The sequence below is a fragment of the Gymnodraco acuticeps genome, unplaced genomic scaffold, assembly GCF_902827175.1.
Source record: "Gymnodraco acuticeps unplaced genomic scaffold, fGymAcu1.1, whole genome shotgun sequence".
In the NCBI taxonomy this organism is placed as follows: domain Eukaryota; kingdom Metazoa; phylum Chordata; class Actinopteri; order Perciformes; family Bathydraconidae; genus Gymnodraco; species Gymnodraco acuticeps.
The window spans coordinates 34,175-57,732 of NW_022991721.1; the positions used below are offsets into that span (position 1 = coordinate 34,175).

The 23,558-nt window shown below is 43.8% G+C and overlaps 1 protein-coding gene across 1 annotated transcript in view; it reads left to right on the forward strand.

Annotated features, from left to right (window-relative positions):
• rerg (RAS-like, estrogen-regulated, growth inhibitor) overlaps positions 1 to 23,558 on the forward strand; it is a 73,000-nt gene that overhangs the window by 1,634 nt on the left and 47,808 nt on the right. The window contains exon 2 of the mRNA XM_034199007.1: positions 5,525 to 5,654. Within this exon, the coding sequence (XP_034054898.1) occupies positions 5,594 to 5,654 (61 nt within the window). The 5' untranslated portion in view covers positions 5,525 to 5,593. The remainder of the gene's footprint in view (positions 1 to 5,524; positions 5,655 to 23,558) is intronic.

The following is a 23,558-nucleotide window of genomic DNA, read 5'->3' on the forward strand; positions in this document are numbered from 1 at the left end:
TGGTTTGCAGGCTTTCTTTAGCCTCGGTGCAGCAGGTCTCCTCCCATGGTTTGGAGCTCAGAGGTCTGTAATCTTCCCAACCACAGCACAACCACCCAGATGCATTTCTCAGGGGGAAATTGACACAAAACCCAGCTGGCAAAAAAACATACATGTGCCCAGTTTGGATGGGATCCTTGTAGAGCAAAGGTCCAGAAAACTACCATTACTGCCTCATGTTGTATGCCTCCACCATCAGTGAAGCTGCACTTAACATCCATGTTCCTCCAAAATCACTTCATCCTTTTATCCTATTAGACATGTATTTGTAATTGTCATAATTAGGGAGAGAGAGAGAGAGAACATGGTTTAGACTACATTCCCTCCCACTTGTTAGTTTTCTATAGGGTGAGTCAACACCCTGTCGTATCGATGCTGTGGTTTACCCTTTTGGAAATCTCACCAAAACCCTGCATGGAAATCATTTTAGATTTAATGTGAAACTAGATTCATGCCTAACTTGCTTCTTTGTTGTCTGCAAATAGATCTTGGCTTGATCTGGTCATTTTTCATTAATCTGAAGCTGCCATTGGTTACTACCGTTTTAGAGCCGCAAATGTACACTTTTTTTGATCATGTGTTAGAACATAAAATCCATATGACTCATGTTCTGTATGCTAAATACGAAGCAACAACTAGCAGCTGGGTATCTTATCTTAGCATTATGACGTGTGGCTCCAGTGTTGGAACCAGTTGGCTTTTGGTGTGATGATTCAGCCTCTGGGGACAACAGTCAATATTCTTTTGGGTTCCAGTGCAGCAGACTTCCTTACATTGCTCCGATCATAGTTCACAGTCCGATGGCAAAGGCAGATGCTAGAACAGAGTTAATAGTTGGGACACAAGATTCTTTCAAAAGTAAATAACTAGCAGATATATTGTCATCAGACAAGATTGCATTTTGCGCTACACAGCCACTCATTATTTGCACGCAATCAAAGCCCCCTCAAATGTGATTGATCTACTCATAAATGGTAGAATGTAAATGGAGATGAAAAGCTTCTCGTTCCCGTAATCCTGTCCTGTGTTGCCTACAGGTACTACATAAACATTTTAATATCTGTTTATAGAGATTATCCTGGCACTGTCAGAAGATAACTAATCCTGCCTAGCAACACCGTGAACGACCTTGCATTGATACGGAGCCTTTCTATTCTTCCAACCACTCAAAGGGCTTTTATGTAACATGCCAATACCTTCATAGAAACATCATGTCATCAAATACTTATTCACACACACCCACACACCAATGGCTGTGCCTTGGGGAGCAATCTGGTGTTCAGTATCGTACCAATCACGTGGTATAAAGCACCTCCACATTAGCTTCACTTTCTGACTGTGCTGTCTGTTGATAACAAATAGAATATCTAAGGACGCTGGCTTGCTGAGAGCGAGACACTGACGGGTGATCGACCTCTACCAGAGTCACACCAAGCGGCACACAGCCACAACATATACAGTAAGGGGCATGTGTGTGTTGTTATGAAAGGGAAAGGGCGGCTTAAACTCTCAGTGTGTGTGTACTGCAGCTGATGAGAAAGCACCACCCTGGAAGTTTGCATGTCTCTCACACACACACACACACACACACACACACACACACACACACACACACACACACACACACACACACACACACACACACACACACACACACACACACACACACACACACACACACACACACACACACACACACACACACACACACACACACACACACACACACACACACACACACACACACACACACACACACACACACACATCACTTCAGGGGACATTACATTGACTTACATGCATTTCCTGGAGACTTATCCTAACCTTAACCATAACCAACACATGCCTAACCTTTACCCTTACCCTTAACCTTACCCTAACTAAGTCTTCACCCTAAAATGAATGATTCTCCTCATGGGGACCTCCAATTTGTCCCCATAAGGGAGGCGAGTCCCCACACGTGACTGTGTAAACAGATTTAGGTCCCCACAAGTATAGTAATGCTAGGACACACACACACACACACACACACACACACACACACACACACACACACACACACACACACACACACACACACACACACACACAGGGAGTACTGCATGTCTGTGTTCAGTTTTTTTGCTACATCACATTTCATTCTACGCAGACTAACACAAGAGTGAATGAAGAGATGTTCCTGACAGCCACTGATTATAGATGTCTCACATGGCTGACACTGAAACAGACTCCATACAGATGTATTGCCAAAACTGTGATGACTTTTATAATGTTGGGAACACAATACAATTAACAATTGTAGAATGACTGTTAGCTTTGGAAAGCTTAATATTCTTCTAGGCGCCTAGATCACATCAAATGATACATGTTGTGTAGTATTTTGACAGGAGAAAGAGCAATATATTAATATGTAATACATGAAATAAAAAACATGAAATGCTGTGAAGGATCTGACAGTTTGAGCCAAGTGACCTCTTGACTCCTAGCTTTTTGGCAGAACCAATCCGTATCTTGCCAAAACACATCAGAACGAAAATGTCATATTTATATATTCCATCCAAGTCGGCTTTTAACTCCAACTCCTTCAAAGAGTTCTCTCAATCAAAACCAGAAGGCATCACTTTTTAACTTTCATCTGAGGAGTTGACACCCTGTTTTCGTCCAACAATGATAGCACCAACTTGTCCGTTCACCTGCTCTTTGATGTGAAACTCAAATCTGATGTGATCTAACATCCCATCCGAAGCATTGTCAAACACTACAGGGGGGTTTCTGTTGCAAATGGTCACCATTCATCTTATCTTATTAAGTGTTGTCTGGTGTGGTCCAAGCCAAGGCTGATTTTAGAGCGACAGTTTGGATTGTCTGAAGTGGGGTTGTTTGAGGGAGATGGTGATTTGAACAACCCAGTTAGGAGAAACAAATAGCTTCTACGAGCTCTGATCAAACATCAAAACATTTAGTAAACTCACTTTTTATTTTGAACCTACTGTACTTCATACAACCTAACTTCAAACTATCAGAACTATCCATTAAAGGAAAAGTCATGGCAAATTGTGACACAAGGAAATCTGCCCAACACTGCAACACATGTGATTCAACAAGCAATGATAACATTTACAAGAGATGGTAAACATGTTCTGTTGCTTTTGTACAGAGCCAGCTGTTTCCCACTGTTTCCCTCTGATGCTAAGCTAACCTGATGCTGCCAATTGCTTCATATCTACAGTACAGAAATGAGGGTGTTATCAATCTTTTCATTTCACTCTAAGAAAGTCAGCACCACACAACCAAGTGTGTTTTGTCTTTGACTTGAGCATTGCACTCTGTTTCAGCTGCATTATGGGTCTGGCTGACCGGGTAGGTGACGTGTGTCTCTACTTTCTTCGGATTTTCTGTTGTGAGTCTGCAGCACAGTAGGCTGTAGCTCCTGCGGTTTTCTTCCGCAGTTTTAAAGAAGAAGCAGGGTTTTAAATCCCTCACCCTCAAGTTACAAACACACTTCCTTCTGACTGCTGGCACTACTGAAAACAATGCAATACAACAGAATACGCCTTGTGTTTGTTGTTGTACTATCATAGTCAACATTGCTGCTGATTGAACATGCACCAGTCTTAAACCAGTATATCCAAGGATTCCTCTGGAGTCATTGAGATTTAGATTTCAATTAGATTCTGGTTGCTGTCTGCTTGTCTTTGGTTCAAAATTGGAAGAACAAGCCAAGGAAAAACAGAATGTGGTTGATGCAGAAGTTTAGAACCAATTATCGAGTGAGATAACTTCACAGTTGCTTGTTTTCTCAGTAAACACACCGTGCTTGCTTGCTTTGACTTATGAATAACTTCAGCAATGTGTTATCATATGCCCCCCCCCTCTCTCTCTTTCCGAGCTGTCTTTATCTTTTTGTTACATCTCTCACACACTTGCATGAAAAACTACAGTTAGAACGTCAACAACTCCACAAATGGTCCGCACTATAAACTCAAAGTAATACAAGTGGATCATGTTTTAGTGGTTTTCACACACCAGAGTGCTTTCCTCTCCACAGAGGAAGGTTCATCTGTTCCACGTTACTGTGCATGTATTAAGAACCCTAAACATGGATGTATGGACCAGTTAGGTCACACAAATATACGCAGAACTATAAGTCATGTTGATATAGGGCTGAAAATACTTAATAATATCTAATATCCAGATTTAAGATAACAGTATGACAAACAAAGTCAGTTGCTAGCATGTGACTATAGACAATTATTCTTCCTGTAAAACATATTTGGTAAAACAAACTTGGATTACGGAAGCCAGCTTTACTCTGGGGAGAGTGGGGTAAGTTGAGCCATTTTTTAGTTATGCTGTCCTCTAAGCAAGGAGAAATGACACATAGTAAAAATGAAAACACACACCTATAATTCAGGATGTCTCCTATCAATGGCAATGATAGGAATTCATATTTGATCAAGGGCAGTGAAAATATTACTTCTAAAGAAAAAGTGGTCTTGTGGCTCAACTTGCCCCGGGTTAGGGCTAAGTTGATCCAGGTCAGGGGGTAAATGTAACCACTGTTCAAACCTGGGCATACCTACAACAAATGTTAAAGGTAACTTTAAACAATAAATAACAAACCAAATACAAGTTTAGTTTTTCAAATATCTTTAATATACATTTCGATTGAATTGATTGATTTTTTTTTTAACATGTTAAAAGGAAAGTAATCATACAAATGGTGATACAATTTCATACATCTTACCAATCAAACACAGGGTAAATTCAACTTTAAATGTAGCCTACAATGAGCTCTTATTATCAACTTGGCCTACTTTCATTCATTTCTCCATTGAAAAACTGGCTCAACTTACCCCAAGGCCCATGGTTCACTTCACCCCATCACCACCATTTTAGAAAAAATAGCCTAGCATTAAAATGCAGTCATCTTTAGCTTAATGATACACATGGTTTAATACGCTGCCAACATATCAACACATACAATATGTTTAAACCTGGATAATATTTTTTGACATGACAGCCGATATAGCTGACATCTAGAACATTTACTTTGACAAGCAAAAAAGGTTTTTTTGTAAAAATGTTTACTCACCAGACCACAATGAGCATCTCTTTCACAGGCAATGAGAAATGGGAGGAGCTTGCATCATTTCTGGTCACATGATTACAACTATAAGGCATTGCCTGGTTACAGGGGGTGGTTCAACAACTTACCCTGATTTAATGACTGATTTTAAATGCCATTTTCTTAAATGTCTTTCGTTTTTCGTAAAGCACTTTGAATTGCCTTGTGTTGAAAGGTGCTATATAAATAAACTTGCCTTGTCTTGCCTTGCCTTACCCACTGGCTCAACTTACCCCCTTCTCCCCTACGGATATACAGACTGTGAGCCAGTAACAAACGCAGCATTCTAAATAATATGACAGTTAAACAATCAAGCCACATACAGTACATATAAACGTGTCCTACATGTTTCCTCAGACCCTGTGAGATGGATGGCTGACCTTGGAGCTCTCTGATTGGTTCGCTGAACTCTCTCCAGCTGCTGTCATGGCCAAAAGTCCGGAGGTGAAGCTGGCCGTCTTTGGCAGAGCCGGAGTGGGCAAGTCAGGTAAAGTGATGATAAAGTATTCAAATATTGTAAAGTGTGCGTAGGTCATAATAAACAATTGACCCTTATTTGCTGTTCTTCTGGTTATTTAAATTTCCCAGAACTAGCGGATGGATTTTTCTCTTTACTTTGATGCCTGGAATCTCCTTGAATCAGTTTCCAGGAAACATTTAAAAGCCTTAAACACGGCTGAAGTGTCTGCAGGTTTATGGGTGCGTTTTGATGTTTCTGCTCATGTTATGTTGTCCCCGTGGGTCTCAGCATGACCTCTGCTTTCTAATGTTTTCCTCCAACATCCTGTCAGTGTTTTTACACATAATTCCTCCTCGTGCTCAGTCTGTTTGTGTAGTCAGCACTACAGTAGGAGGTTGTTTTTGGTCTGGCTCAAATACCTTCACTCCCACAGATAAGTCAGTTGTGTCATTATCATTTCAGCGTTCCTCTGTGAGCTGCGTTAGCTCAGCTGGAGCCTGCTATATTTTCTCCAGTAGCCGACACAATTACACAGAACATATGTTTCCCGAGCGCCAGCAAATCAAATGAAGACAGATTGCTTCTGCGTAACCATCAGCGGTTGGAACTCATGCTTAGAAAGCTCTCCCATGTCAAAGAAGGTCATTAAAATACCTGAGGAGGTTAACTCAAGTACTGTACTGTAACATAATGACTGCAGAGTTCACAACCTTCAGCTGAAAGGAGTGTGGTTGTAAAACATGTGAGGCTGAAGGTGTGTTTAACCCTGTACAGGAAACTGAGACATTAAAGCTCCCATCTGCAACTTTCTTCCTGAACTATAGTCTGCTATTAGCCCTGTCAAACCTGCCCTGATCCGTTTCCATGGCTTCAATCTCTCCATATCCCAACGTTATTACTGGGACTTCTGCTCAGTGGCTGCGTACCTTGTGATCATTATTTAAAGAGGACATATTCTGCTCATTTTCTGTCCATATCCTTATGTAGTGTCTCTACTTTAAAGAGTCCTCTCCTGCTGATGTTCAGGTGTATATCAGTATGTAGTGTCTCTACTGTGACATGTCTCCATGCTTTAATGTTCAAACAGCTCTTTATTTTTCTCATACTGCCTGTGCTGCAGCACCTCTTTTCACCCTCTGTCTGAAACCAGAGCCCAGTCTGCTCTGATTGGTTAGCAGGCCGGCTCTGTTGTGATTGGTCAACCGCTTAGCGGTGACTTTTGGTTCCGTTTCTTCACTGGAGTGATCATAATCACATTTGGGAACTTGCAAGAACATGTTTGTTCAACAAACTCATGCTTGCTGTAAAATTGTTTTTAATACCAAGTCCCCTTTCACATGGACCATTGACAGTGCAAATCATATAAACAAGGCAGTGGAAGGGGGGGACATTCTGCAATGAGAGAGACATAGGGATATATGCTTTAGGCCAGGATGAAGGGACTAAGAGGATACATTATTTTTATAAAATCCGATTTAAAAGGGCTAAGGATGAATCACTGAACACATTCGTTAATCAGAGCATTCACATAAGAACGTCACTATATCAGGGCCAGGAAACCGGTTTGCAGCTTTCAGTAAAAGTTCACGTTTTGAAAAAAAAAATTCAGGCTGTTATTCATAAAAGATATTTTACCGGGGCTTTGAAGAGGACAGTTGAGTCATGCTCTTTATAATGCACGTTAAGAGACACGCAGCAGGATGGTAGTTATTGTTCTCATCTGACGCTACATGTCTCCCATGAAATCCCTTCAACAAATGAACAGCTCTCAGCTAAACATAGCCCTTCAGTGGAAGCCCACACATGCTAATGAATCAGCCTTCTCTTGAATGGGCATTGTGACTCAATCCGTATTCTCCCACTGCATGCACAATATGGGAGAGGGGGGTAAGATGAACACATTTTACTTATGTTGTCCTCTAGGCAATGCAAATGACAACAACAACCGTTGTGTCTATCACAAAGGGCACTAACCAAGGGGTACATTGATCCGAGTCGAGGGCTAAATGGAGCCATCTGGGGTTAAACTGACCAGTTGAGTTGTTCAAGCTTAAGTGGTTTGGTACAGGAATGTTGTTTGCTATTTAATGTCAATTGTTAGACACTTGTATCCACTCTTTAACAACATGCTGACTGATCAGAGCATCGTCCTTAGCAGCTGCCTGTTAGCGAAAATCATCAATCATATCTCTGGAATGTCCAAATTGACCAATAAGAATTGAGTATTCAACTACACACACACACACACACACACACACACACACACACACACACACACACACACACACACACACACACACACACACACACACACACACACACACACACACACACACACACACACACACACACACACACACACACACACACACACACACACACACCACACACACACACACACACACACACACACACACACACACACACACCCACACACACACACACACACACACACACACATACAGACACACACACACACAACCACACACACACACACACACACACACACAGTGAGTGGATCCCGGTGGTAATCCCTTGTGAGATTTTAAGGAGTATATTTTCTATGCTCTATGATCATGTCTGTAATATTTATATTTGTCACTAATATTGATGCATATATATATCGGGAGGCGTGTGGCGCAGTGAGTTAATGCGCTGATCTTCGAATCAGAGAATAGCAAATTTGAGCCCCACTGCAGTCAGCATGTCGTTTTGTCCCTGAGACACTTCACCACAAACTGCTCCTGTGGGGATTGCCCTCAGTACTGAGTATGTAAGTTGCTTTGGATAAAAGCGTCTAACATGTAATGTAATAATGTAATTTAATATATGAGGGAAAACATGGCAGCAGGTGATTTACTCTGCATGCTGGAGCTCGAAGCCACTCTTTCCTTATGTCGAGTTGCAGGTTAGCTTTGATGAAATGTAAATAGAAAGAGCTGTGTTGCCATGACAAGCAGAACAGAATGTTGTTGAAATGTAAAAGTGCACCACTTCATATTTATTTGAGCAATGGACCAAAATACATTGTGAAAGGTGTTGCTCATGGAAACAAACCTAGAGATGAAAATTAAATATACTCTCTTAGCTCCACTCAGCAATTTTTCATGTCTTATTAAGACCACCAATCTACTGTATCTACCTATCATTTCTTTTAAAACGTACAATGTGAGTCGCTATCTGACGTTCATCCAATGAATAACATGTGCTGCAACAACACTGAGAGCACACACATTTACAAACTGAATAGTGTGCTCTAGTGTGTGTATTTTTTTTACTGTTGAGTCACATATTGTTGTCTATTACTCAACGTTCCACTTATTACAGAATACTCGTCCAACAAACTTTTCTAGCTGTAATTAAACTTTGTTTTCATAGTGGAGGAAAATACAGGGAGGATCATATTCCTTCCATATGAAAGCCAACCGTTGGATGTTTTTCATTCGTCACATGAGATATTCCAGTCATGTCTCCTCTGTCTAATCCTCGGCTGCAGAGAAACACATCGCTCTCCCTTTACCTCACACTCTTTATTTGCATTTAGTTTTGTTGATGAGTCACAGCTTTACAGAATGGAACAGGACATTTATTATTCTGAAAATGAGTTTTAGTCCAAAGGCTTTCTGGCTGATTTGTCTGCGATGTGTGAGGTAACACCAAACACAACATTTCTTTTAAAACTGGCTTTGCAATCATTTTTACTTTTCATGTCTGTTGCTTTTAAAACACAGACTTATATTCAGTGTAATACCATACACATATCTACCTGACAAATGTAAAGGTTAAGTATACCATGCACACTTTAACATGTTGACTGCCACTGACCCTTTGATTGGTAGACGACCGTTTAGCCACAACGGTCCATGCACGTATCATTTATTTATAACTTAAAGGTTAATAAAAGGAAAAAAAGGGGCGATTATTCTCCATTGTGACCCAGGTAGTACTGTTCTAAAAACACGACTGTTTGCTATCCTGGCTCCAAAACGTTGGAAGGAACTAACTTGATATCAGGACAGCATTTAAAGCTAGTTTATCGCATGTGTTCTTAGACACTTTGGTTAAAAGGCATTTGAAAAGACACACCTTTTTTCTCCATTCTTCAAATGCCAAGTATCAACAGGAGGATTCTTGCTCTCTCACTTCGTATGAATGAATGTCACCACTCACCACGACAGCTGTAGAGTGAGGAGGACGGAGGTTGAAGTAAAACACTCACTGGCAGCAGCACTGAGTCTCCAACCGGCCGATCTGCTCCAACAAACGCGGTTTCTGGTCTTAATTATAACCGTTTCTGTTAGACATATTAACATCCGATAGACAGACACCGACAAAAACAAGCCACTACTTTATTTTTCTATACTGACTTCATCAGCTTAATAGGTAAATAAATACTAGAAATATACTCAACAAAAGACGCCTTTTCTCCAGGCATTCACATGCCGGCGCTCTCATGGGCGCTCTCTTCTCAATGGAAACAAAGAAAAGATGCAGGCTTATCTGTTCCAGGCCACATTTAAACTTAGTTTTCTCTCAAAAACTGGCATAGGACCCAGTATAAAATGGTCAGCTCTTCAGTATAGAAAATCAGATGGGGGATTGGCATGCCCACATTTTAAACTATATCATTGAGCATTCATATTAAAGGGATAGTGGAAATCCGCGAATTTTGGGTTTAACTTATGTATTTGTATTAAAAATAAGCATAATAAACATTTTTTTTTAATTTCATGCGCCTAGTTTCATTTTATTTTCAATTTTACTGCGTTCTCTCAATGAAACGAAATATGTCGGGAATCTTCGGGTGATGACGAGAGCAGAGGAAGACGGGCACAAACAATGGCGGACATTCAATAGCATTTGCATGTGAATAGCCGACCTTTATTATGGTGAATAGATGTGTTTTGTATGGCTGTAGTGCGACAGCAAATGCAGAGAATGGCGTATCGACTCATGCGTTTCCAAGAAACCCAGCCATTCGTCGTCAGTGGGTGAAATTTGTTCAGACATTTTCACTATAGGTAATACTATAAGACTTTAAGACGGCAATACTTTATACCGAGTATATTGCCATAAATATGATGATTGATTATCAGTAAAAAATTCTACGTGACACAACGACATTGGATTAACCTTGAGATGCGTTTTTATTCCGTTGAACACAACTTTTGATCACAAATAAAAAAAGGTAAGACGTAATTATTGTAATATTTTTGGAACCGGATGTTGTTTACTTTCTCTTTTCTGGCTGATAGCTCCAGGAATTCGAGGTCTTACAGTGATGACATTACATCTGTGGAGTCTCAGCTTTAAATCGTATATCTTGTTTGTGCAGTTAAGATACGGGCATTTCCACCGTGTGTTGTGTGTAAAAAAGCGTTAGCATTAGTTAGCATTGTTTCGCTCAATGCTAATTCAAAGGCTTGGTATTACTCTTGTGTTTTTTCTAGCTATTTTATTTTAGCTATTTTCTACAATTGTTCTTATTGTCAGTTAGCGGAGTTTCTTACCTTTAAAAGGGTATGAAACATTAATAGTTTCATAAATGTTAAGAAGCCCTGAGACATGTGAGAGAGAAAAAACGGTGGGAGGGGTCCACTGGGGGGACCTTCGGCCTTAACTGGTTAACAATGATTAATATTTGTAAAGGCTACAGGTGATCTTAAGATGCGTGAGCTATGCTTAGGGACCTACCAGTCAAGATTATTTGTGCGTAGGGGTGCATCATCTGGCGCCTGGTCCTGGTCATCCTCGCCATTGCCCATGCCGTGAACCATCACCTCGGGCTCGGGCTCGAACAAATAAGGACGTAATGGTCCATCGTCTGGCTCAATATTGTCACCATCGTCGCTTACTGAACCGGATTCAGATTCAGTTCCTAAAACGACATTTTCGTAGGAAAGCCGAGAGGATGTTTCTGACTCGCTATCATCACTGGATACCTCGTACAATCCTTCTTCTTTGTCTGGTATATTTACCCTTCCACGTTCATTCTGCATAGACGCCATGGTTTGTTATCGTATCGTCTTCCTGAGTTTTCGTCACTTCCGGTTTGGCTGAGTCGAACATTTCGTTTCTAAAATACTTCGGGGAAGCTGCAATAAAGTGCTTCTAACATGCGTAAGGCAATTATTATATTGTTTTAATCAGGTGTGATTGTTTTGGTACGTAATTATGGTTGTATATAAGTTAAAACAAAACTATTTGAGGTTCCATTTCCACTATCCCTTTAAGATCTCTCAGCTATTGGGTAGATGAAGATAAAATGTCATCTTGGAAGAATATGGAACAAGATTTAATAGCGCCGATAAGATTAAGGGACTTTCTCCTTTCAGGTATATCTACCAAAAAATGTGATTTACTGTACGGTCCAATTTTAACTTATATGATTAAAGTGTTCAGAGCAGCAGGGAAATTCCTAAACTTTAAGAGTGTGTGGTGTAGGTCATCTCCATTATGGAACAATCATAACCTGTTGACTGGGGGAAAACCATTTAACAACAAAGCTTGGGAGGATAAAGGTATTACAACTCTTCAGGACATTAATGGGGAAAATTGTATTCATGACTTTCAAAAACTGGTCTCTCAATATAATATTGATCAACACTCTCTTCTTTTACTTTAGAATAAGGTCTGCCTGTAAAGACTATGGGGTCCCCTGGGGGTCAGATTTGAAAGAACATCCTATTCTGAGTTGGATGCAGAGTGCTCCCAAACAAATAGTTTCGTTTATCTATAACAATCTTAACTCCCAGAACTATATGCCTACATCAGGCATGAGAGCATGGGATAGGGAAATATCTACTTTCGGACAATAATTGGATTGGGATGCAATTTGGGCTAATGTTACGGGTGCTTCAAAAAACCCAAACCATCAGTATATACATCTGAAATGTTGTCATAGAGCATACTGTATCTAACACCAATTATTAGACACCTGACCCGTATTGTTCATTTTGTCACCAGGGAACCATTGGCTCTTTCTTACATGTTGTATGGGAGTGTCCAGGAGTATTACACTTTTGGGGGAAGGTTATTAGTACCCTTACAGATTGGTGGGGTGGGGGGTGGGCTATGGAGTGGGTGGGTAGTTTGGTGGGATGTAGGATAGAGGGATGGGATTGAATTAATCCAAAAATGTTGTGCAACCTGAATTGTCTTCTGTACTGTGTTGTAAATTGAAGATGTTGCAATAAAAAATGTATGATAAAAAAAAAAACTGGCATAGGAAGTTTCTCATTTTGAACAGAAGCATCTGTAGATCTGCAATTCATGACCCAAGTTGGGCACAATATATAGTAGATGCATTCTAGTTTGTGTATCTTCCCTGCCATCGTGAGTTTAGGGGAGACACGGGACGTGAGATTCACCTCTTCTCTGTTCAGGAGAGTAAAGTCTGCACTCTACTGCACTTTTCTAGTTAGAATGAAATTTAAAGAATAAATACAAATATAAAATGTTTCAAAAGAGAAATTGAGTTGTGTTTGGATCTCTACCAAGTCAACAAAGCAGACATTGTAGAATATAGCAGCAGGTCTCTAAATGGTTTTGACATCTTGACATTGTGAGCTCATGTTAATGTCTTTGAAATAGGCTTCCTGCTGAAAGATGGCCCTGCCAATCTTTTACACTTTAATCACTGTTGCAGTCATCATGCGGCTTCCTGTGATGCCTGTCGGAGGAAATGAAAGTCCTGTAAAGTAATTAAATAACATCCATCAGGGTTTTGTGTGGAGCTGGCTGTGCACCCCCCCAACAATCAGCAGGAAGCAGAGGCTCATCTCTGGCCTCTGACAGCTCACAGAGCCCACAGCTGGGCAGATGTCTGGCTGTTTGCGTCCCCTGGTTACATCGTGCATGTTTGACCTGGTGAGCAGCCATAAGCTATGACTCATCAAACGCATTATGCTGAGGCTGAGTGCTCTAATCAGCGTCTCAGAGGTGGATTTAGCTCTTTTAGATAAGAGATCCAAAAAGGTTCACAAGTGGCTTTCAGGGCCACTGCAGTGATGCGATTGACTTGAGTATGTTACATAAGACTTACTGCAAGGCTTTGTTCTTTTGAATTGCTTTGATGTGTTGGGCTGTTCAGAGGTCAGGGCATGTTGCTGCTGTGTGTTACCATGTCAAAGATACTTGTGTATGCTGATCTTGCTGTTTTGCACTTTTTGCATGTCATTTTCTTAAATGTTTTATGTGAGGGACTGCGGATGGAAATGAGCTCAAAGCTGAATCTGGCACTGTTACGCTTGACACATTTGAATGTTTTAAGTGTTCATTACTGTGCTTTGTCCCTGTCAAATAAAGGATGAAATGAAACAGCTACAGCACAACCAGGTGTGTGATGGTAGATTGTAAAATTGAACAGGGTTTTTAGTCAGGTATGAATTATGTGGCTGTAAATAATACTTAGACAATACCGTATTTTTTACTCCACTACTTGTATTTGACACCATGGTTACTCTGAATGTCCATATTATTTAAAACAAATACTGCACTCCCTGATACCGTAAAAGATGGCTTCGCTCTGACCCCTATCCATACAAAAAGGCATGTAGTTATGCATATGTATATACAGACTTAATGTGTATAGGTCCTGTACTTGTACTGTGTGTGTATACAGAATATATTAACCTAACAGAGATAAACTGAATCACCCCTAGGGGATTAATAATCATTTTCTTCTTAATTCAACTATAATATAATAATACATTTCATTTATAGCACACTTTAAAAACAACGTCATCTCAAGGTGCTTCACAATGCTATAAGGAGAAAATAATAAAACAAATAAAACAAAAAGTTATCTATGGAGCATATTGAATATGCTAATTACTTATGAATAGGATACTCGCAGTATAACAAGTGATTCAAGTAAGCACCACTTTTACCAACTGCAACAATTAAATGGATTGTGGACATTATTGGATTAATAATTATAATCTAGCAATAATTATAATCTAGTGATATGTTATTCTTAAAGTGGACACTAAGCATGGTAATATATATTTTTGTTTTACTTTTAACTTTTGACTGCAGGACTTGTACTTACTTCTTAAATAAGATTTTGAAACTGCAATATGAATACTTTTACTTCAAGATCTGAGTAATGTGTCCACCTTTGTTAAGGTGTATGTAGTGTTGCTGTCAGGACGCTGTAGTTTTGTTATAAATGCATCACACATGAACATAAACTGCTTTGGTAAAGTATTTTCAGGGTGGGATGCCAAAGAAAGAAGCTACCTTAAGCTGTCAGAGAAGCGAAATGTCTTCGGCGTGCCCACACTCACCTTTCTCCTCCATACCCAGAGCTTCCTGTTGTCATAAGAAAGAAACGGGCTGTCCTTCAATGTTTGAGCTTTATAAAGACTGCCTGTATGACTTTCTAAACCTCCCCCAGTTTCTATTCACCTGGCAGGCGCACACACTCCAGGCTGAACGGGAGAAAGGATTATTTCTAGATTGGAGTTTCTGATGGGCAAGATTCTGCGCCTTCAGTCTGAATAAATATCAGCAATTAATCAGACTTCCCTTGACACACACAGCAGACCCTGAAAAGGGAAATGGCTGTGTGCTTTTTCTTCTGTAGAATTATATATAGAGCACACCTACGGCTCCACTCAGCCTCTAAATATCCGTCTCGTATTGTCCGTTCTCGTGTGTTCGTCACGTGTGAGTCATCGCTGGTTACTTTCCTCTTTGCTTTTAACAAACCAACTCTCTGGAGATTAGCAGCAGCGCTTTTGAAATGTCATAATAGATTCATTAAGTACTTTCATTTGTACGTCTGAAGGCGCGCTATCAGCCGAGCTTCAGGTTAATGTTTAATTCTCATGGCCACTCACCAATATGTCATTTATTCAAAATGGTTCCCCCCAAACTAAAACCCCTTTTTATTTTCCAAGGCAGTTATATAACTGTTAATCATCTCCACACTTTAATTTGTATTTACTCTCCATGCAATCCTTCATATCAACTGGACAGTATTTAAAGAAGAAGAGATTCTATGATTTACATGCACACTTAAATTCAACTATAAATGTGAATATGACAACATTCAGAATTTGAAGTGGGTCATGTTTATTTAGCCTTTATTTATACAGGTGTAGATCTCATTGAGACACAAGGTCTCATTTTCAAGAGAGACCTGTCAGTGGTAACACTACCACACAAAGTTACAGACAGACAGGACACTAAACACAGAGGCAACACTAAAATACAACATCGTAAAAAAGTAGTCATTAAAATCCATATACGTGTTAAAAGCATATTCTGCATAATGGCTTCTTGCTGAATTAGGCCTTATTTTGACTAGGATATAAGGATGTGCCAGTTAGGTTTCTTTAAGAGGATTCTTTGGAAATATTAACAGGATATCAGTTAGGGGTTATTCAGCGTAGTTTGAGTCTGAGGGCCAGCACAAACCAGCAGTGATGCATGTCCAAAAGAAAAGCCCACACAACTACTTTGAAACATCAGGCTGAGACTTGAACCGTAACAGGTTTTTGATTATGTGAATATAACCAAGCCAACGATTTAAAACAAATGGTTGAAGGAATGAGGGAAAATTAAAAAAATCCTATTTTTGTGTGTAACGGGAATATTGGAGGAATATTCATTTGAATTTGCTCTCAGATCAGTAGGATGATTGTCTTCTTCGTAATAAGGGGAACAAACACCAAAGGTGGTGCATGTTAACTCAGTCAGTTTGTAAGCCTACGCCGGAGACTCAGTTTCTGTCCACATTACAACACACTTTCAAATCAAGGAGGAGTCAAGACTGAGGATGAAACACCAGGCTGGCCTCGCCATAGAAAAACGAAAGATCCTTTAGATGTCAAAGACATTTGACGTTTCTTTCATTACCAATGAGAGACAACAGTATGTGACTTTACTGCCGCTTCCTCCCATTCAACCTTACGTTAGCTACCTATCAGTTGTAACTGTGACAAGAATAACACAGTGAATATCATCTCACATAGCATTGAAGTCTAGCAGAGATTCTGTTTTCTATCCCAGGCTTACAGAGGGTAAAAAGGTATTTTTCCCAGCTGCTCTTTTTATAGAGCATTACCGTCATGTGTGTAATCACAGTGAGGAGGATCTCTGCAAGGTGTGGTTGCCTCAGAATCTCTGCCCTCATCTGCCTCACATGTGGCTCTGGGTGAATAGTGCTGTGGTGCTATTGTTAGAGGCTAAATTAAAGGGATGAATGCGGTGTGAGAATCCTCATGCCCTTCCTGTTCTTACCCCGCAACTGCAAGTTTCTGTCCTTTTGCATCTTCAGAGAAGTGAAATCAAATCCTCTCTGGTGTCCTATTGTACTGAGCCACAGGCCCCAGAGGAGCCTCTCTCTCTCTCTCATCTCTCTCCTCTCTCTCTTCTCCTCTCTCCTCTCACTCTCTCTCATCTCTCTCTCGCTCTCTTCCTCTCTCTCTCTCTCTCCTCTCTCTCTCTCTCTCTTCTCATCTCTCTCTCTCTCTTCTCTCTCTCTCTCTCATGGAGCTCGTCCAGAGCATCTGACCTTTACTGTCATTCAAAGTGATCTTGATACACACAGTGACATGTTTGTTCTGAATAATAACATTCAGAATGGGACGTGTATTCAGGCAGAGGTGTATTTAAAAGTTCCAGCGTTGTATAAAGCACTCTCCGAAAGTAGACAACAACTCGGAGTCTGAAGTAATGAGTCAGCAATACACGAACAGCAATGGCAAATATCAGTGTTTGTTTCAAACACAGTGTGGTCTGTCACAGCTTCTCATGGTTAGTTGTAATTTTCTGTGTGTTGGTTCTCTTTTTAGCGCAGGTTGACTATGTTTGGAATATCTGTATTGTCGTTGATTTTCTATATTATTATATTCAGTGAACTGTTTTGTAATTTGAATGAGTCATTTCAGATTGTTGAGACTCTGTAAGTGTTCTCCAAATGGCTTAATTTCAAAAGTGCTGGAAAAACGTTTTTATTAAGTTACCTCACAATTAAATAGCTTTTCCATGATATGTATATATTATGTTTTCAAATAGGTCCTAGACATTTCCCACAGATGGAGCTTATCCAAAGACAGAAATAATTGTATTAGGTGAGTCAATTCCTGTTGGAGCATGGGTTAATATAGGGATGCACGATAATTATCGGCCCGATAATTATCGGTCCGATATTAGGAATTATGACGTCATCCCGATAAACCTGATACCAGTATTAATAGCCCCGATAATATACAATATATTTTTTGGGTTAAAAAAAAAGAAAAAATACTGCGGTGTGGGTGGAATGGGATGAGGGACGCTTGTTTTTCACTCGGCTCCTCCTCCCGTTTTGCCAGTACTGTGGTATTAGTGGTTTAGGAAGAGGGGGAGTTCTTCACAAATCCAGCGCTCCCTAACTCATGCCTGGCTGTGACGTAAATGGTGTGCGGCCGTGAAGCCAGGGACAGTAAACAAACATGTCGCCGGTGGTATGGGCGTTGGAGCTATGTGCAACTCAAGGCATATGCTCGAACCGGAGCTGCCTGGACGCTTCAATCATGTTGCGCACTATCCGTGCTGAGTGTGCTGACTTTTCTTACAATGTCCCACTGTCTGGCTTCTAGGGCTGTACCCGAATATTCGACTATTCGAATATTCGTTCGTTGGCCAACTATTCGGGTTTCAATTTCATTATTCGGATATTCGTTTTTTTTCAAAAAAAAATGTTGTTCCCCCTAATATGTATGCTATCAATAAAAGCGAATTGCCATATTCTTATACTATATTTATACTTTTGAATTGCACTGTTAAAATGCGGAAATATATACAATATCAGCCTGTGCTCCTGACATCGCGTTCACTCACAGTCACGAACCTAAACGGCACGCTTCACCTCGCTTCACCTCGTTTCACACACACCTGAACACAAAATGCCGAAGACTTCAGCTGTGTGGGACCATTTTAAATTGGACGACGGTAAGAAGAAGGCAGTGTGCCAAATATGTGACAAGAAACTGGCCTACCACGGTGGCACAACAACTCTGAAAAGTCACCGGATGCTGTAAGTACTAGCCTAGCTTAGCTTAGCTGTTGTCAAGTTGCCTTGATGAAGCTGCTTTATCCGCCGTTTTAAACAGTAACGTTACACATGGTAAAATCGTGCACTTACTTTGCTTGGAAAATAGTTGCAAGCAAGCAACCGAATTGTTTTTTATATTTAGTTTTTCAATTTTATCCGAATAGTGAACATAATAGGAGCAATGTGGGAACATCTGGGGCTAAGGCAATTATTGGCATACAGTTCGTTTATTTATTTTTCGTTCTTCATTTATTTAAATACTGTTTACTGTATCGGTAACAAGTACTACACTGTTAGGGCCTACTGTTACGGCTATGTTATTAAAAGTATTGTTGTTATAACAGAAATAGGTGTTTTGTATCTTCAGGTTGTAAAACGTTATAGTGTGGTGACACGTTATTGGACATAATCACCTTGCTTATTGTGTTGCCACACGGACCCTTAGGGGGGGAACACCTGTAGCTTTAGCTGCCATTCCTGCTAGCTCATCAGGCAGAGCAGTGCATGTGTTAAACTCTCTGAAAGTAATGGATAATAAAGATTGGAACTCCATTCTTAATTTACCCACCGCCTCCGAACTCTCTTCTTCCACTGGGACTACACTGGTGACCCCTGACTTTTTCCGAGAAAGTTTCCGGAAAATTAACGAACATGGCTGAGCGCGATGTTTTCCATAAAGCTGCCGGAATTCTGGGAGCACACAGCCGGAGGCATGGTTCGCACACGTGGAGGCACATTTCGCCTGCCGACAGGTCCGTGACGAGGACCTAAAATACTACCATGTGGTAGCAGCGCTGGGGAGCTCCACGTCGTTCCAGGTTGGTGGGTTTCTATCGCAGCCCCCCCCAGCATCATGGCAAATATGAGGCGATTAAGGCCCTTCTCCTTAAGGACATTTAGCTTATCTGCTAAGGAGAGGGCCCGCCCAGATACTTGACATTCAAGGCCTAGGAGACAGCAAGGCCATCCCAGCTAATGGAGAAAATGCTAAATCTGCTAGGGGGGGGAAGATCCCCGTATTTTATTCACGGAGATTTCCTGCGTCACTTGCCTCCCCGGGTACAGACGGCGCTGGCCAACACGCCTGTCACGGAGCCCGTGCTTTGGCTGAGGAAGCGGATCGTTTTTTCCTGGCTACGCAACAGCCCGGGGCAGAGACGTTAGCCGCGACGCTCAGCGGCCCACCGGCAGTCAAGAAAGCGTGGCGGAGGCCGGACACGGCTGTGGCTAGCCGGCGTGGAGACGCCGGAGAGTGCGTTTACCCACGCACGTTTCGGGACAAGGGCGAAGAGATGCATCGCTCCGTGGCAGCTACAAACCCCCGGGAAACGGAGGGGCCGGCGCTCAGTAGTGGCTCTGAGCGTCGGCGGCACGTGCAGGCTCCTCTTCGTCAGCGACAGCGTTTCGGGGAGCCTGTTTCTGTGTGACACGGGCGCTCAACGGAGCGGTAGTTCCAGCGTCGAGTGAAGACGTCGCCCGTGGGGGGCACGGACCGCGATTGACAAACGGCTAACGGCAGTCCCATTCGCACGTACGGCGTGAGGCCTATGTGTTTGTGCATCGGAGGACAGCGTTTCAGCTGGGATTTTGTGACAGCGGACATTTCATTTTCCCCTCCTCGGAGCGGATTTTTTTGTGTGCTCATGACTCTTAGTGGACGTTAAGAATAGGCGTTTGGTTGATGCCTTAACGTTTTCTTCCTCTGTGTGCACACTTGGCAGTGCAGGCGTACGACGGGCTGTCAGGGCTCGCTGTCAGGTGCAGACACGTTTTCTCTCAACTGTTGGCCGAGTTTCCAGGACCTGTCGCTACCCACCTTCTCTGCGCTTACCACTAAGCATGGCGTGGAACACCACGTCACTACCGGAGGACCTCCTGTCTACGCCAGGGCCCGGCGGTTGAACCCTTCTAAGCTGGCTGTAGCGAGGGCGGAGTTCGCAACCATGGAGCGCCTGGGCATTGTCCCGCCGCTCGACAGTCCCTTGGGCTTCCCCCCTGCACGTCGTTCCCAAATCGACGGCGGGTTCCGCCCGTGCGGGGATGACCGCCGACTCAAACGACGCCACTACGCCTGACCGCTATCCGGTGCCCGCACAATTCAGGACTTTCGGCGCATCTGGCCGGTACGGGGGTGTTTTCCAAGGTGGACCTGGTGCGTGGATACCACCAGGTGCCCCATGCACCCCCTGGACATTCCCAAGACAGCAGTGATAACGCCTTTTGGACTTTTTTGAGTTCCTGCGGATGCCTTTTGGACTCAAGAATGCCGCTCAGTACGTTCCAGCGCCTGATGGATTCGGTGCTGCGGGGACCTGCCGTTTGTGTTTGTTTACCTCAACGACATACTCGTCGCCAGCGCTTCAGTGCAGGAGCACCTGTCCCACCTCCGAGCCCTTTTCACACGGCTCAACGAACACGGATTAATCATCAATCCTGCAAGTGCCAGTTCGGGGTTTCGCACATCGATTTCCTGGGGGCACCGCGTCAACCAAGGGCGGTGCGACACCTCTGCCAGCGAAGGTGGAGGCTGTTGCGGCGTTTCCCTCGCCCGCTCAACAGCCCGGTCGCTCCGTGAGTTTCTGGGGATGGTGAATTTTCTACCACCGGTTCATCGCCCGGGCCGCACACATCATGCGGCCGCTGTATGAAGCGTTGAAAGGCAAGACCCCCGTCCAGGAGATCGACTGGACAGCAGAGGCGGACGGCGCTTTTGCTGAGGTCAAGACCGCGTTGGCCTCAGGCGGCTTTGCTGGCACACCCATCATCTACGGGCTCCCATCTGCATCACCACGGACGCGTCAGACTACGACGGTCGGCGCAGTGCACGAGCAGTGGGTGGAGGGGCGCTTGGCAGCCGCTCGCCTTTTTCAGCCGCCCGCTGACGCCTAGAGAACGCAAATACAGCGCCTTTGACCGGGAGCTCCTCGGACTTTATTTGGCTGTGCGGCACTTCCGTTTCATGCTGGAAGGCCGTGAATTTACGGCGTTTGTCGACCACAAGCCGCTCACCTTTGCCATGTCAAAAGTGGCGGAGCCTTGGTCGGCACGTCAGCAGCGGCAGCTGTCCTACATATCGGAGTTCACTACGGACATTAAGCACGTGGCTGGCAAGTCGAACCTGGTTGGCTGATTGCCTCTCCAGGGTCGTCATCGGTGCCGTCCAGTTGGGCCTGGACTATACTCGCATGGCGGCAGGACCAGGTCACAGATCCCGGCGTCCAGGCCCTGAAGGTGGAGAGCGGCGGGGCTGCGCTTGGAGGACGTGGTGTTCGGCGACGGCGGGCATTACTCTCCTGTGTGACGTCTCTACGGGCCTGGCGCGGCCTGTCGTCCCTGCCAGCTGGAGGCGTCCTGTGTTCGAGGCTGTGCACGGCCTGTCACACCCCGTCGTTACACCTTCGGTCCGTTTGGTAGCGGCGAAGTTCGTTTGGCAAGGACTGAAAAGGGACGTGAGGACTTGGGCCAGGGAGTGCGTGGCTTGTCAACGCGCTAAGGTAGGGCACCGCCACACGAAGGCCCCGTTGGAGCGTTTTCCTGGTGCCTGAGAGGAGGTTTGATCACGTCAACATTGACCTGGTTGGTCCGTTTGCCTTCCTCTCAGGGGTTTTCCTACCTCCTCACCATGGTGGACAGGACTACCCGTGGCCGGAGGCGGTTCCGCTCGTTTCGACATCAGCCGCAGACGTTGCCCGGGCCTTCATTGCAACGTGGGTGTGTTGTTTTGGCACCCCGTCAGACATTTCCTCAGACAGGGGCTCTCAGTTCACGTCCGAGCTCTGGAACGCTGTGGCAGGCGGTTTTGGGGGTTAAGCTGCACAGGACTACCGCTTACCACCCTCAGGCTAACGGTCTCTGCGCGGAGCTTTTCATCGCTCCATGAAGGCGGCCCTCAAGGCCGGCCTTACGGACGGTAACTGGGTCGACAAGCTGCCCTGGGTGATGCTGGGCCTGAGGGACCGCACCTAAGGAAGATCTGCAGTGTGTCTACAGCGGAGATGGTCTACGGTCAGCCGCTGAGAGTTCCGTGGGATTTCCTCCCAAATGCAATCGGCTTCCCTGGTCGGCGTCGGCCCCAGCGGGGCTTTCCTGCGTGACGCCGCTGAGGCCTTTGTTCCGGATCCCTACTACTCAGCACGGTACTCAGGTGTCCCAGGTTCCCGCAGGAGCTCTGCTCGGCGGAGCACTGTTCATCCGGCCACGATGCGCACAGAGGGCCCCCTGCAGCCCCCTTATGATGGGGCCTTTCCGGGTCTTGGAGCACGGGGCAAGCACCTGGTGGGTCGACCTGGGTGGCAAGGCCGAGCACGTCTCGGTGGGACCGGGTGAAGGCTGCTCACCTGGACTTGGACCAGCCTGTGGTGCTGGCTCGACCTCCGCGACGGGGCCGCCCCCCCCGGCCTCGTCCCCTGTCACGGATTTAAGACCTGTTGTTCCGGTCCCTCCCCTTCGGGGGCCGCACAGGCGGGAGTCACTTTTCCGACTCCCGTGCTCAGGAGTCGTGGGGGTCGGCGTGTCGTTCCTCCCCGCCATGCTGATTTGTTTATGTGTGTGAATTCAGGGGGGGGCTTGTGTGGTGACACGTTATTGGACATAATTCACCTTGCTTATTGTGTTGCCACACGGACCCTTTAGTGGGGAACACCTGTAGCTTTAAGCTGCCATTCCTGCTAGCTCATCAGGCAGAGCAGTGCAGGTGTTAACCTCTCTGAAAGTAATGAGATAATAAAGATTGGAACTCCATTCTTAATACACCCGCCTCCGACTCTCTTGTTCACGGCACTACAATAGACGGAATTTGGAACCAAGATTTGGTCCCCGGGCGCTGTGCTGCGGGCTGGGTTACATGCAGAGGACACATTTAGTTCTAATGTATGCGAGTACTG